The sequence below is a fragment of the Rhinolophus sinicus genome, chromosome 13 (assembly GCF_057876585.1).
Source record: "Rhinolophus sinicus isolate RSI-liver-muscle chromosome 13, RSI-T2T, whole genome shotgun sequence".
NCBI classification, from domain to species: domain Eukaryota; kingdom Metazoa; phylum Chordata; class Mammalia; order Chiroptera; family Rhinolophidae; genus Rhinolophus; species Rhinolophus sinicus.
The window spans coordinates 58,649,268-58,664,861 of NC_142513.1; the positions used below are offsets into that span (position 1 = coordinate 58,649,268).

General features: G+C 54.9%; 1 protein-coding gene across 1 annotated transcript; it reads right to left on the minus strand.

Moving 5' to 3' along the window:
* Positions 1–539: 539 nt before the first annotated feature.
* MFGE8 (milk fat globule EGF and factor V/VIII domain containing) lies at positions 540–11,216 on the minus strand. Its single transcript, XM_019726744.3, has 9 exons — positions 11,041–11,216; positions 8,500–8,625; positions 7,971–8,102; positions 6,063–6,244; positions 5,676–5,831; positions 4,848–4,992; positions 2,266–2,450; positions 1,445–1,600; positions 540–1,327 (listed from the first exon to the last, which is right to left on the minus strand). The coding sequence occupies exons 1-9, from the start codon at positions 11,111–11,113 to the stop codon at positions 1,190–1,192; spliced, it is 1,293 nt and encodes a 430-aa protein (XP_019582303.1). The 5' UTR covers positions 11,114–11,216; the 3' UTR covers positions 540–1,189.
* Between the last annotated feature and the right edge of the window lie 4,378 nt (positions 11,217–15,594).

Here is a 15,594-nt window from a genome sequence, read left to right on the forward strand (position 1 = left end):
AGGAATTTCTCTGAGGAAGTGCCAAGAAAGCCACACCCTCTTCAGGGTCGACAGCTGTGGGGCCAGATCTGCCACCCAGAGGCACCTGTGTATCACAGCGTGGCTTCCCCACATTTGTTCCAGAAAATTCATCTTGTGTCCCAAGGCCTAGCATACTCGGGTGGTTTTATTAGCCCCTTTCCCAGCTAATCAGTCCCTCCTCCATCTGCCAGCCCCCTTCCCAGATCAGACCCCTGCACTGCCCCCCACTTCCTGATGGCTCCTGCCTGGGGGAGGGCTTAAGGGTACCCCTGAAGCTTCCATTTGAGCCCTGGAGTGAATATGCCAATGGCCTCTCAGGAGCCAGTGTGCTTGCCCACTAGGCCGAGTCCTGGCCCCCTGTGGGACCCCCCAGTAGCCTCCTCCGGCTGTTAAGCTCTGTGTAGTCAGGCAGGTGACACGAGAATGATGGGGCCCTGGGAGGTCTGAGGGTGGACGGTGGGGAACCAGCATAAAACAAAGCCTATTTGAACACATTAACGATGAACCACAGCAAGAGCTCCGGGGTGATATAAATATATTTTGAAAGCTGCCTGTGCACTCTCTAGTCAACAACCAGCATTGAGGGCCCCTCCATGCCCACCTACCTCCTCCTCTCTCTCTCCATAGACCCACTGAACCCACTTCTATCTCTTTCTAGGCTGCAGGACAAGGGCCAAGAGGGGTCTCCAAGGAGATAAGGGGGCAGTGTCGGGGCTAGATGGCAGCAGCAGAGTGGCAGCCTCAGGGCTGAGAGGCAGGAGACTTATCTCCAGCCTGGCACCTTCAGGGTCTTCCTCCAGGGACATGGGAATGTGGGGTGTGGGAGACAGGCTACGGAGGACGCAGGGGCCGGAAGCAGCGATCTGGAGAGGTGCAGGTAACCCACACCCGCTACTTCGCTCTTCTGTGTCCATCCCAGACCTACTCAACTCCCACAGTGCCTAAGAAAATGGGATGGCATGAGGGCTAGGTGCCAAGGGCGTGTGGGAGGCGGGGCATGTGGGAGGTGAGGCAGGGGGAGGAAGGGAGGGAGAGGTGAATGGAACCCCATGCCCCAAGTCTCTACAATCAGGAGGCGGGTGGCGGCGGCAGGCCCACAGAAGGTCAGGAAGACCCGGGAAGGGGCAGTGCCCCGCGGCCCTTCCACTCACTTCCGCGGAGCCCACCACTAACAGCCCAGCAGCTCCACGCGAAGGGTGATGCGGTTGTGCCACGCTACGGGCAGGATGCGCACAAAACGAGCCAGGAAGGGCGTCTCAAACACGTTCTTCTTGTGGGAATTATTGTCCAAGTTGCCGGGGAAGATCTGGAGGCAGAGGGGGTGTCAGGAGGGCCCCAGAAGCCAGTGCCCCTCCCGTCAGAGACCCTGGCCAGCCTGGCTGGGCACCCCTGGAGTGATGCAGGGAAGGCAGCAAACACTCACCTTGCTGTCTGCGGCCCCCTGGTCCTTGTACTCAGTCCAGTTCGTGCCGTCGTTGCTGTGGGCCACCTTGTAGGCTGCCACATACTGGATGTGGCCAAAGTCTCGGGCCCCCTGCGTGATGATGCCGGTCACTTGCTTCAAGTTGCCCAAGTCAATCTATGGGGAAAAAAATCAACCGCATTTTCTTTGCTTGGATGTCCTCCATGAAGGTGAGAAAAGGAAGACACACGTGGACGTGTGTTCTAGTTTGGGAAAAGCTACGTCACTGGGCAGACCTTCAGTTTCCTCGTCTGTGACGTGAGCGAATGCTTTGGTTTTCCCGTGACTCTCGTGTTGCACAAGTACAAGAAAGTCCGATAGTTTTTTAAATTACACTAGTGTTCTCAGACACGAAGTTAGAGAGCATTTGCTCTGTGCAGACAGAGAAACTCCTAGCGCCTGTCTCAGGTATCTCTCCTTCACCGCGCCCTGCTGTCCCAGGGCTCAGCCTTATCACCTGTGGCAGCCAATGGAGGTGGCTCTCCCCCTACAGACACAGACACACATATAGACACACGCACACCCTTTCTCCACTTGGGCTGGGGGCTTTGGTGGAAGCAGTGCTGAGAGCCCCGTGCCCCACCCCCACCCTGGAGTCACAGAATCAGGAGGAAGGTGGGGCTCGTGGCAGGAAGAACGAGCAAAAGTGGAGGAAAAAACAAGGCTTTTCAGAAACTGCCTCTTGTGGAGCAGAGAAGCCTGGACTGGGTGGAGGTCAAAGCCTTGGCAGCCCCACCCAACCCCAGCTGACCCCAGGTCTGCACCCCAGAGGCCTGGCCCACCTGCAGCCACTCAGAGGCAGAGTTGCTCTCAGCGGTCCAGGCATTGAACTTGCCCTGCTGGTCCAGCCGCGCGTAGTAGGGATACCAGCTGAAGGAACTCAGGCCCCAGGTCCTGTAGATGCTAGAGGCCGTGATCTGCTTGTTGGGGATGATGTTGTCCTTTAGGCCCAAGGGTTCGGAGCATCCTGCCAGCAAAGGGGACTGTCACCCACATCTGGGATCCACAGCTTCCCAGGGGCGTGAGCACAAGGAGATGAAGGGGAAAGAACTCTGTGGATCCGACCAGCCCCTGGCATCCTCTTGGACAACAGACAGAAGCTCCTTCTGCCTTTTAGAGCCATTCACCCTACTTTCTCACTGCCTGCCCCACCCACTCCTACCCTCAGCCAGCTGCTCTCAGTTCCCACCCCCACTCAACCTATCACAGATCACCCACCACTCTTCTCCCCGTGCACCAGGGCAGGCCCTGATCCACCATCTCCCACCCTCCTTCAAAGCCTGACTTGTGAGACACCTCCTCCAACAAGCCTGCCCTGACTACCTCACCTGGGGAGGACTTGTCCCTCCCCTGGACTCACAGCACCTCCTGTCACTCCTACAGTACAGCTGCTATCCACACTGCTGAGTCCTGGGATTTTGTCCAGATCATGAAAACCGTCTCACTGACTCAGTCAGTGCTTTCTTTAGTCATTTATCCACCACACAAAAACCTGAAGATAGTAGCAAACCCATCTTACAGATGAGAAAACTGAGGCTGACAGACAAACATTGTGCCAAATCACACACACAAACACCTGATCACCTCCAACATGCATACACCCATTCTGAGCCATGAAGGCCTGTCTGGTAGTAACCCGGCAATGAATAGAACTTCCAGCAGGTGGAAGGCAGAGAAGTGAGAACTCAGGGGGATCGTGTCACCTTGCCCAGCAGCCCCTCCCTTGGCATCTTGCAGAGGGACTTCACATACTCAACAGTCAGCGTGCTATCAGGCCTGTGAGGGCTGGCCTCAGAAGCTGACCTCGGTGTCACTCAGGCCTGCCCCAAACACTGAGGAATGTGCCGGGCTGTCTTGTACTAGTCACCTTTACCTGAAGGCGGCCAGAATAGTTGGGGATGGGCCGGAGAAGATAAAACTCCCAAGAGAACGATGGGCATGTCTCATACCTGGTAGAATCCCCATTCCACAACTGTCTGTCCCTTTGGGGAGTTGGGGGAGTGGGAGGAGTGGGCCTGGAAAGCCAGCTGATTGGAATGCCTACTACGGAAAGGAGACGGTCCAGACCTTGTGGGCAGCAGACAGAGCAGCCTCCCTTCCTCAGCTTGCCAGCCTCATCCTTTCTCGACCTCAGAGGGAGTCGGCTGTGAGAGGACCATGCTGGCAACTTTACCAGCCAAACGCCTCAGACTATGACAGCTAGTGGCGAGGGACTCTAGGGAAAGGAGCCAGGGTAGGGGCCCCCAGACCCGTCTCTGTCCTTTACCAATTGCTAAAATTTCCTTTTAGCAGAAGGAAAAGTCTTTAACTCCCCACTTAAACAGCTAGGCTCCAAAGGCAGTGACCCTGGGAACACAGACTTAAGTTCATAATTTGAAAAAAAAAACAAAACAAAAGAAACTAAACCCAGCCAGGCACACAGAACTCAGCTCTGAGTGGTACTGGATGGTATCTGAAATGGGATAAGAGGAAGAAGGGCCACAGAGGGGAAAGAAGGCACAAAGGGTGGGTCTCGGATAAGGCAGAAAGGCAGACAGCCACCTCAGCTCTGCAATCTGCCTAGTGAGTCCTACAGTTTTGCCGGTGGCCTGCAGGTGGCATGTGGCTGTAAAAAGAGAAAGCTGGGTGCACTGGGAGGAGACAGGCTTCTGCGCCCCATCCCTGCACCTGACCACCCCAATGGTGACTTTTCCTTGACTCAGGGCTGAGGGGCAGGAGACTCAACCTGTCCCTTTCTGCCCCCCGCCCCCCATTCCTCCATCGGGAAAGGGCAGCAGGAAGCACCAACCCCCCCCGCCGCCCCCCCAGTTCCCTATGACCCTCGACTCCCACGTGTCTCTGGAATGCAGACTACAGGAGGTTTGGGGAGGAGGAACCCTGGATGGGTGGGTGTTAGAAGCCCAGGGATCTAGACCAAGAGCGCACACCAGCTGTGTGCCCTTGATAAATATTTATCTGGGCCTCACTTTCCTCATTCATTCAGTAACTCATTCATCAAATGATTATTGAGCACCTATGGTCCGGCACTGTTACAGGTACTGGGAATACAGCAGTGAATAAAACAAACTCCCTGCCCTCATAGAGCTGAAATCTGCAAAACAGACCTAATACCACATGTTCTAGGAGCTCCAGGAACCCATCGGAATAAGTGAAAATGCTTTGAAAACCGAAGTGGTGTCTCTTTTGTTCTCTACCCCAGAATGCCCTGCGTTGGCAGACAGGACGGCTACTGGCCAGGTGACGCCTCTAGTGTGCCTCTGCTATCTGAGCCCAGGTCCCGGGGCCTTGCTGCAGCCCTCCCCAGCTCAGCCTGGCTGAGAAGAGAGACCACCCTCTAGGATGGACCACAGACCCCAGCACTCACCATTCAGCTCACAGCCAAGGAGCTCGAAGCGCAGGGTGCAGCCCCGGTGACAGAGAAGGGGCACCAGCCTCACATACTGCACCTCCAGAGGGAAGCCAAACATGTTGGTCTTCAGGCCGTTGTTGTCCCAATTACCCCTAAATATCTAGGAGGAAGAGCAGATTGTAGGAGTGGTCAGTCCCCCCTCCTGGGCTCGCCACTTTCTTCTGCAGGCCGATGGGGGGAGCAGGGGCTTAGCAGGGCCATTTGGGGACTCAGCCCTTCCCCTGGCCCCACAGTCCTCAACAACCCAGATTCCCCTTGTTGAGCTTCCTTGATCATCGTGGGGCCTGGGCACAAACCACTCTTTCACACAGGGCGACCCATAAATGTATAGGATGCCTCTGTGCAAATTAGAAAAAGGCACTCCTTTCTCATGACACTTTACTGTAACGACTTTCCCAAAGATCGAAGTACACAAACATATGTTTACATTGTGAATGGTGCTCACTTAGGAATGACATCCTTGAGCAGTGTACAACCTGCACGACTGTACATGGTAGCCGAGGAAGGGTCAAAATGCATCCCCACCCTGCCACTACAAGCCACCCCCAAGTCACTGAACCTTGTTAAGTCTCGCTATTCTTGGATATCAAGTGGGGCTATTACTTGTAACCACAAAACGTGGGAACAATCTGGGTTTCCCAATATCTGGGAACCAAGAAACACCTGAAGACCCACCTCATGGCCAATCACTCAGGGTACCCTTGCCTCATTGGGGCCCTCAAACAACACTGGAGCCCCAGGGGTGCTAACCACAGTCCTTTCGCAGGGTCCCAACAGCCTCACCTTATCTCCTGAGTCGTCTTCTTCCTGGACAAACTGGAACTTTTTCCCGTTGAGGCTGTAGGCCACCTTGAAACTCTTGACATACTCAGCATTGCCTGAGCGGCTGGCGCCCTGCGTCACCACGCCCGTCACATGCATTTTCCGCAGCAGGTTTACCTGGACCCAGGGCAGGGGGGACAGTACCCTTAGGCTCACGGGTTCCTTCTACCCCCTCTGCTCCACCTTATCCTGCCCACCCACCCCAGGCCCCCCAAGGCTGCCGTCAACTTATAGACACTTCACCTGTGGGAACCTGCTACCTTGACCCCCGTTATGAACCCTTCCTGGGGTGACCCCCACATGCAGGCACGCTCATCCCACCCCACCCCAGGGCCATCCCTTCCACACCTGGATCCAGGGTTTTCTATCGTAGTTGCTGGCTGTCCAGGCATTGACGATGCCTGTGCGATGCAGGCGGGCCAGCTCTGGGGCCCAGCGCTGCAAACCCATGAAGCCGAAGTACAGGGATGAGGCGGAGATCTGCGAGTCGGCAATGGCGCCCGTCTGCATGCCCAGAGGCATGGTGCAGGCTGCAGGCAGAAAGATGGCAGTCAGGGGGCCACCCAAGCAGTCCAAGCAGGGGGACCCAGAGGACAAGAGAACAGGACAGTGTGGTCTCTGCTGAGGACCCAGAGCAGAGACCATGAATGGACAATGAGGGCCCCAGAGGAGGCACCAAGAAAAGGTACGTGATGAGGAAGAGAGCGGCCAGGCACAGTGATGGGGGGGCTGATGGAGCTGCTATAACTGGCGACTAGAGTCTCTCTCCAGGCTACGGTTGGTGGTCCCACCAGGAGGACCGCCACACCCAGCCCAAGCCCAGCCTCTGGCTTCCCCAGGATGGATCTGGGAGAAGCGGCACCTCAGATGGCAGTGTACTGCCCAGAAGGCAATAAGCAAATCAATAAGCAAATCTGCCTGGAGTATTCTAGGATCCCACATGGCAGGAGTTGTCTGGGTGGGGCACTAAGGCCATTCTGTTTTTTCTCATACCCTCTGCCCTTTCCAGCTTCTGGTCCTGACCCAACCAAGGCCTCTTCACCTTCACCATCACCCCAGCAATATGGTCATGGGGACTGAGCCGTTGTCCTCACTCCAAGCAGAGAACCTAGGGTCAGGACACCCTACTCCAATACCCCTGGCTCGAACAAGGAGGGGCTGCCTCACCTCCCACGCACCCCTGCCTGAGAAGGCTAGGTGGGTAATTCCGACTCAAGCATACCCGTGGTTACCTCGGCTCCCAGCACAGTAATTAGTGGGCCCACCGGGCCCCACCTAGGGCTCTGTCTGTCTTGGTGATCCCCCACCACACACACCCACATTCCTCCAGCCAGGATTTCAAACACATTGGCCTCAGCCCAGGGCCCAAGGCACAGGCCCTGCACGCTGCCTCCCACAAGGTGAAGGGCATCACTTCACCTGCGCTCCCCCAGGGCCCCAGCTCCCACCCAGCTGGCCCAGCCTCCCTCCTCCTCCTATAGGCCAGCAATCCTCCGCGTGCACCCCTACATCTGTCTGAAGGAGAACAGCCCCCTGCCCGAGATGTTCAGTAACAGACCCACGGGACTGCAGAAATCTGTCCCCCGCCCCTTTCCCCACTTCACCCACCCCAGGCCTAGACGTAGACTTTTCAGAAGAGTCCTAGTTTGGTGGGAGGGACTCCAGCTAGGCAAGGAGAGCCACTGAGGGCAGTAGCGGCTGGGCAGCCACCCAAGGCCATGCTGTGGCTGAGTGGATAACCAAGCAGGCAGGGCAAGTCAGCCCCTCTATACACGCTGGGCCTCTGACCACCTGACCGTGAAGGGACCGCCCCGTCTGGGCCAGGAGCTGTCAGACCCTGAGGCCCAAGCCTTATTTACTGACCTCCTGGGCCCCAAAAGATTAAGAACATGCTTGTTTTCCCCTGTTGGTAGAAAAAACTAAGACTTAACCCTAATGCTATGTGTCTGATTCATGGTGACCCAGGAAATAGCACTCCCATGACCTCAGGGGCCACCCCCACTCCTCACTCTCCTGCAATAACATCAGGCCTGCCCTGCAGTCCCAGGCGGGAGGCCTGGGCAGGAAGGAGCCTGGGGAGGGACAACTGGACAACACTCCCACCTACCCCGTGGCCTAACCGAGGTTCTGTCCCATCCTCAATCTACCAGAGGAGGCCCTGGCACAGGGAATAAGGCCAGACATGGCCCAGGCTGCCAGGACTGTGGCTCAGGGTCTGTCCCCCCGCCCCCAGGGCTGGCACCCTCAGATACTCACTGGTCTCACAGTGGGTGCCTGTGTAGCCATCAGGGCACTTGCAGATGTACTCGGTGAAGACGTCTCCGCGGTGTGCGTCATCGATCACTTGGCACTCCGCATTATTGAGGCAGGGGTTTGGGAAACAGGAACCTGGGGAGGGCAAGGCAGGGAAGACGGGCAGGTGATCAGCAAGGAGATGGGGACAGAAACAGGCAGCAGCAGTTGGACCCAGCCCAAAAGCACACTCCGCCCAAACTCAGCTCATTGCCTGCCTCCCCCCAACCATCCACTTCCTCCTTCCCCGACTCTGCCTGATGGCCAGCCAGGCGCCAAGGAGCGTAGTCTGTAGGTGAATCAGCCCAACTAGAGGAAGCAGCTCAGCTTTTCAAGTGGCCTGGGAGTTTCCAGGGAAATGCTAGCTGACAACAGGAGAGGGGCTGGGGACACTACCTACTTCAGGACGGACAAGCTCAGCCCCGCAGCCTGGACAGCACTGGGAGGTGGGTGCAGAGCAGCAGGTGTGCTCCACAGAAGGGAAGGTACATACCTTTCTCAGTCTCGTTGCAAATGAGGCCTGTGAAGCCTTTGGGGCAGAGGCAGTAGAAGAGGACGTTGTCCTGGTCCAACAAGCAGGTCCCACCATTCAGGCACTGGCTGGAGTCACAGAAGTCACCTGCAGTGACAGGAGCAAACAAGTCCTTCACTCAGTAGATATTTGGGGGGGGGGGCAACGACCAAGTACGTGCTGGGCCCCCGAGAGAGAGGAATCAGGTGCAGTCCTACAAAAAGCCATGGGAAAAGGGCAGACAAGTCAACGGGAGTGAGCGGGCACCACGAGCTCTGACAGAAGCCTGCACGAGGGGCCACTGCAGGTGTGGTTTCTGCCAAGGGGCTGAGAGTTTCACAGCGGAGGGGACACGTGAGCTGGTCTGAAAGATGGAGTGGGAGAGTGTGCCAGGCTGGAGGATGAGGAAAGCGCACTCCACAGGAAAGCAGAAGCACACAGAGCATAGCATGTATGTTGGAGAACAGTAGGACACAGCTGAACAGGGAGGTTGGGGCCAGACTGGGAAGGACTTAAGAATGACAAGTTTAGACTTTTCACCCTGCGGACCAGGGACTCGTAACTTTCCTTCAGCCTCCCCACCATGGTCCACCAGGAAAAAATAAATCAGAGATTCTCAAGCATGAGGTGGGAATGGGGAACCCGTTTCCAAGTCTGAGATGGAAGGAGCTACCCAAAGATCCCTCTGGCTGCTGGGTGGAAATGTGACAGGAGCAGGGCAGGTAGGCGACCAGGAGAGCATCAGGGAGGCTGTCACAGGACTCCTGGTGAGAGGAAGTCAGGAGAAAGGCAGGATGATTTGAGAAACACTGGACAGGACTACAGAGGCGGGAAGAGGGCTGAAGAGGACATGCCAGCTTCTGGTTGGGGGCCTGGGTGACAGATGCGCACCACTAGCCTGTCCCTAGTCCCTTGGCTCTGGTGAACTGTATCAGTCTGCGGGAGGGTCTTCTGACCTTAGCATCCCAGGGGGCTGCACAAGACCCCACACCCAAAGCTGAGCAGGCATTTGAGGTGAGACACAAGAAATCGTTTCTCCTCCCCACAGAGTCGTGCCATGCCAGACTGGAGGACCCTCCTGAAATCCCAAAGCCCCAGAGAGCTGGGCCCACGCTCCAGGGAAGGGAACACCGTTAATGAGCGATGGAGTCCGCAGAGCTCCACCTCAGCACGAGGCTCTAAAGGAGCTATTAGTCACTGGCTTTAAATAGCAGGTTAATCCCCTCCCCTGACCTGGCAAGGCTGAGGCACCAGCACAGACAGAGGCTTAGGAACGGCCAGAGTCCTCGGCTTCTGTCCCAACAAGGTCCAACTCCTCTGCCTTCCCCGTCCAATCATATCTTGCTCCAGGGAAAAGCAGTCCAGTGGGAAAAAGGGAAAGTGAAAGGTATTCCCTACCTGGAGGGCCTTAGACTGACTCACCTGCGCACAGCAGCCGGTTCTTTCCCTTTGGCTACTGGGCTTCTGGTTTGGGGAAAAGTCAGATCACATTCCTACTAAATCACCTTTGGGATTTCAGGGTCCTGCCCTTTGGGGAGATTTCCCCTGGGACATTTTGCCAGGGCTCAGATTGTGGGGACTGAGAGGGATGGAAAGGGACAAGACCCAGCCATCTCTCAGGGTTGCTGGGGACAGCCGCCAGCATCCAAGTGCGTGGGAGCTTGGAGTTGCCCTTAAGTTTTCCATTTCTATGAGAAAATGATGGAGCGGGTACCTGAAGAGTCCTTGCCCCCCTCCTCCAATGGGCACCCGTTTCCCAGCCCTGGAGGGGACTGCGGGGCCCCTCAGTGAAGGGGACGAGGCATCTCCATGACCCGCCTGCTGGAGGGCTAGCTGGCAGTAGGCGGCCTCCTGGCGGGGGAGGACTAAGATACAGCAGCACGCCAAGGTCGCAGGAAGGAGTCAGGAGCAGCCTCTGTAGGAGGCAGTCCTTTTCCAGGCCTCTCCAGGCTCCTGGCCCCCTCCCTGGGCCCCATTCAGGGCCGGTCCATCCCACCCACTCCCAGCCATCCCTTAGCTTATCTGCAGACATCCACGAGTAAGAGCGGAAATGTCCAAGGACCAGACCGGCCACAGGACTTGAGAAGGAGTTGCCAGGGAAAGTTGGCTGAAGACGACTTATCAATACAAGAGTCTTAGAAACTTTCAGGGGGAAGGTGCGCGCCAGTCAGACTCGGTTCAATGGCCTCATTTTACAGATGGGAAAAGAGAGGCCCTACACAGGGGATCCCTTTGTTATGAGTAAGCCACCTCCGTGGGGAGGGCTGGGCTGTCACCCAGTGTCCCGAGCCACCGCCCAACGTTCTAGCCTCTCTCACTGGCCAAGACGCGCGGGTGCGGAGACAGCGGGAGAAGCCCGGCGCATCCCCAGTGCAGGCAGGGGCGCAGCCCGGGAAGTTGCCCCTCCACCCGGCCTCGGCTCTCTGACCAAGTTTGTCAACACTGGAGGCGGAGGGAGGGCGCCGCTGCGAACTTCCGAGCGGAGAGGAGGGGCGAGGGCGGCAGGGCGGCGTGCTCACTCACCAGATGCGGCGAAGAGGCCCGAGGCACAGAGCAGCACGCCGCAGAGCGCGGCCGGCAGGCGGGGGCCAGGCATGCTGGGGCACGCGGCGTGCGGGGTCCCGGCTCCGGCTGTGCAGACCGCGGGACTCACGGCTTCTCCTGGACCAGAATAAATCAGGCAGCGCAGCGCCGCCCACTGGCCCCGGTGCTCCGCCCAGGCCGCCGGAGGTGGACTCGGGGGCGGGGCTCCGCGGCCCGGAGCGAAGGGGGAGTCCCCGCCTTCCCCGCCTCCCGCCCAGCCACACCCGGCGTCCTGTTTGGGGCCAGTGACCAGGCCCCAATCCTAAACGGACGGGGCAGGGAAGGGTTCAGACCTTGTTTTTGTTTTTGTGTTTTTAATTTTAGACTAAAGGAAAGATATTAAACCTTATTCATAATACGGATAATGCAAATTAAAAATACAACGAATACCATGTTTTACTTATCAGATTGGCAAGTAGCAAATTATGAGCACACAGTTAGTGCGCAGCTGTGGGAAACGAGCCCAAGCAGGCCCTGTTGGAGGGAGTGTAAATTGGTTCACCTTCTCCAGACAGCTACTTGGTAATACCTGTCAAAGTGACAAGTGCTGAGGCCTAAAGACCTAGCAATTCCACTTACAAGAATTCACTCTACAGAAACTCACATGTGAAAAATGACATGCATCCAAACATAGCACAGCATAGCAGCTGAAGTGGAGAGGAGCAGAAAAGGGGATAAATGCCAGAAATATTTTGTAAGTTGAGCCAACAAGACTATGGGGTTAGGGAAGAGAGGGATCAAGAATGACACCCAGATCCAGGCCTGAGCAACTAAATGGATGGTGGTGACTTTTACTGAAATAAATGACCTCTTACTTATCTATCTCACCCCAACCAGGTGAGCTCATCTTCAGGACTGGGCGCAATGCCCAGCACAAAGGGAGCACCCCTAAAATATTGGTGGAGTGAATGAAATGACTGTCCCCATTGGGCAGAACCAGAACCAGGGTGTGGAGGTGAGAGCAAAGCAGACTGTATGCAGGAAAAGGAAATGCTATGACAGCTGCCAGTTATGCCATAGGGTGTGGGTTGCTGGTGTGGGGGGTGGGCTCCCTGTGATGAGGGATTTAAGCAAAGGGCACGTGTTGGGAGAGTGCATGAGCGGGTCAGAGGACAGGTGACCTGAGGTCAACACTAGCTCTAAGATTCTGGTTTACAATGATTTGCCCAACAATGCCCAACTCCATCAACGTGGAAGGCAGGGAAGAGGTTGTCCAGTCCAGCCCCTCCACTTCCGCTTTCCGCTTTCGTGCACATAAGCATCACCTGAGCTTGAGCAGAACAGCACAGCAGCCCCTCACTCACACCTTCCAAATGCACGCTCTCTTGCCCAAACCAACTGCTCTGAGCACACATCATTATCTGTGAGCAAACATCCCTGCCCAGGGACCAAACAACCCGCTTTTGTTTCTAAGCCAAAGGCCAAGGGCCAGGGGCCAGTGCTGGGGAATAAATGTGCTTTCAGTTTAAAAATGTAGAAGTGTGTTCTCGCTGAAACCAAAAAGGTGGGCCAAATTCTAAGGTTCCTTTATATGATTTTTCTTCCTTCTGCTTCTGTTGACCACTGTCCTCACTGATTTCTCTGGTGAATCCTTCCACCCTGACTAATTTCCCCTTCTCTGATGCCTAAAACTGGACACTCAGAACGATTCACAGCTGAGTGGCACCCTGAGACGTTTTCTCACCCGGGTTACCTCTGAGCCAGGCAGCTGGGTGCTGTACAAAGATTTAGAGCTGGAACCTAGATTTGAGCTCCAGCTTCAAATCTTATCTGCCTGATGACCTCTGCCAAGCTGCTAGTCAGGCACCTTTATTTTTTTCATTCAAGGTTTGTCCCCTTTCTTTCTTCACAGGAAGTTAATGGCATCAGGGAAAGTTGCTTCACTGGCCCTGAACAGTTGCAGAAGCCAGCATCTGCTGTGGAAAAGAAATATGCCCTCACCTGGGCTGGTTGTTTGGTCTGCAGAGGAGAAAGGAAGTGGAAGAAATGCCTTAGAAAGATCTATTTTTATAGGACTCTGCTCAAAGCCTTTCTAACTGGGCCAACTGGACATCTGGACAACCCATCTCACGCCTGAGTCCAGAGCAAGGCCATTTCCGGAAGAACATCTAGTCCTTTCTTGGAAATCGAATACAAGGAAGGCTGGAACAAGAGCCTCAAATTGGGCTGGGTTGAGAGGTGTCAGTAAAATACAGGCCAGGAGGGTTCGTCACTGGCGAACTCCACTGACCCAACACCCAGCCTCTCTAATTCCTCCCCACTTGTCAGCCCCCATCTGGAAGGGGACTCTCTTCAGGGGTCTGGGAGCCTTTCCCCTGCAAAGATCCCCAATCTGTCTGGGACCTGCTTGTCTTTCCTGTCCTATTCACCGTCTCCCTTTTCAAGCAGCAGCTCCAGAATTTGTCAGACATTCATTTTCCCATTTCTTTCAAAAAAAAGTTAACCTTCTCAATGAACAGAGCTGAGTCTTAAAATTTCTCATTGCTTGTTCCAAACCTACTCCTCTGTAGCTCTGGCCTCAAAGCTTCTTAGAATATGATTTCCAAGCAGACGTCAGAAGAACTTCCGCAAAATTCCTGGGTAAACGGGTTGGTTGGCCCAACCTTTGCCAGATTCTAAATATGCTGCTTAGCCAAGAGGGGGCCCAGTTTGGTTGTGTGGGGCAAGTTCCTCAGCTGAGATGGGAATTTGGACTTCACCTCCTGCCGCAATCAATCCCTGTGCCACAGGCTACACCATCAAACAACTGTGTTCCTACCTAACCCCTGTGTTCATTCATTCAAAAATATTCATCGAGCAACTGCAAACTGTGTGGTGTAAGGACCCACTCAGAACTGCAGGGTTGGTGGTATAAAGAATATATTAAGCTGAAGACATCTGAGATTCAACAGACACGGAAAGAAGCCTTCTGGGAGCTTCCCTATCTGACTAAAGGCAGAAAAGTTCTAAGAAATGAAGACTGACATCAATTCTCTCTTTGGGGTGGGTCTGCTTCCAGGAAAGAGACCAAGAGTAAACCTACCATAAATCCCCTTTCCGGAGGAGTTTTATGGCCCTGAAGAAGACAGAAAGACCACTTGTATCTTTATAGGTACAAGCATTATCACAAACACTCTTATGTCCCCTTTGTTCTCCTAAAGAACCATGTTTGTTCTTCGCAGGTGCCTTTTCTCCCGCTTCTCTTTCCCCTACTGTTAGATACACAAGCCCTAATTCTAACCTCTACTTTGAGTTATTCAACATTGAGCACTCCTGTGCGAAAATAAACTTTTTTCTCTTGTTAACCTGTCTTTTGTAAATTGAATTCATAGGCCTCCAGATACAGAACCTCAGAGGGTACACAAAACATTTCTTTCCTCCCCAGGTTTTACCCTCCAGTTCTTGGCAGGGCCTGGAGCCCCTAAACCCACCGAGCGCAGCTAACCTCTTGATCCTAAGACCTTAAGGCCCTTGGGGGTGTCCCCGTTCCTAGCCTTGCTCTCCTGTCCTTACAGTCGGCAGAGGAACTCTGGGGGCCATGGGCCTTCAGCCAGAATCCACTCCTTTCCCAGCATATCCACAGGTCAAACAAAGATACCTGTCTTTCAAAACTTTAGATTTTAGAGGCTATTTATCTTTCTAGAATCTAGAATGCTGCATAACGCCCTGGGGGGCTTCTGCCAGACCATACAGTGGTCTTTGACCAGGGGAGCTTGGGTCAGACCCCTTCAGAATCACCAGCAAGGTGACTTGCACAAAAGCCACCTTTCCCCAATTATCCAGCTCAGAACCGCTGAATCAGATACTCCCACATTTCCTAAAGGCAGACATTCATTCTCGGAGATAGTACCAGGGTTGCCTCTCAGATAGGAGTTAGCACTGCACCCCACCCCTCCCCCAGCCCCAAGGCCCTGCCAGAAACAAGAAAATAGTGTCCCAGGGAGCCCAGACCCTTCAAGGCTGCTCTTGGCCACACAAAGACCCAGCGGAAGCTTTGAAATCACCCCTTGCAATTGCATTCTTAGCCAAGGGTGGCCTCCTCCTCGTCTGCCACAGTCCGGGGCTGGGGGGAGGGCATTCTTCCGGTGATCTTTGTGTTTGGGAATGTAAAGTTGAGATGTGTGAGGCATCCATTCAGTTGGAAATAAAGCTCCCGGAGTGAGTCGATCCATACAGATAGAAGTGAAAATCCTCAGCTCTAAGGTGACCACCCAGGCCAAGAAAATGGGGGCGCTCCCTTGGGGGCAGACACAGGGAGAAGGCAGAACCTGTGTTTGCAGCTGTGGGGTATACGAAGGTGCCTTCCCTCATCTCTGCCCAGTTCCCCCGATACTCAAAGGAGGAAAAGCAGGACGAAACTGAGAGGGTTTGAGTGCCTACTAGCCAGAAGGTGACATTAGGAAATGAGAAGGCCATGGAGTTCTGAGGTCTCCAAACTGGGATTGACTCTGGCTCTCCCATTTTGGGGGCCCAGTGCAAAATAAAAATGCAAGGCCCTTTGCTCAAAAATTAAGA

Excerpts from the sequence above, each read along its gene's own strand:
- MFGE8 (XM_019726744.3), bottom strand. The coding sequence starts at position 11,113 with ATGCCTGGCCCCCGCCTGCCGGCCGCGCTCTGCGGCGTGCTGCTCTGT. Across the intron at positions 8,103-8,499 it reads TTGCAACGAGACTGAGAAAG|GTTCCTGTTTCCCAAACCCC; the intron begins GTATGTACCTTC and ends TGCCCTCCCCAG. Across the intron at positions 5,832-6,062 it reads ATAGAAAACCCTGGATCCAG|GTAAACCTGCTGCGGAAAAT; the intron begins GTGTGGAAGGGA and ends CCCTGGGTCCAG.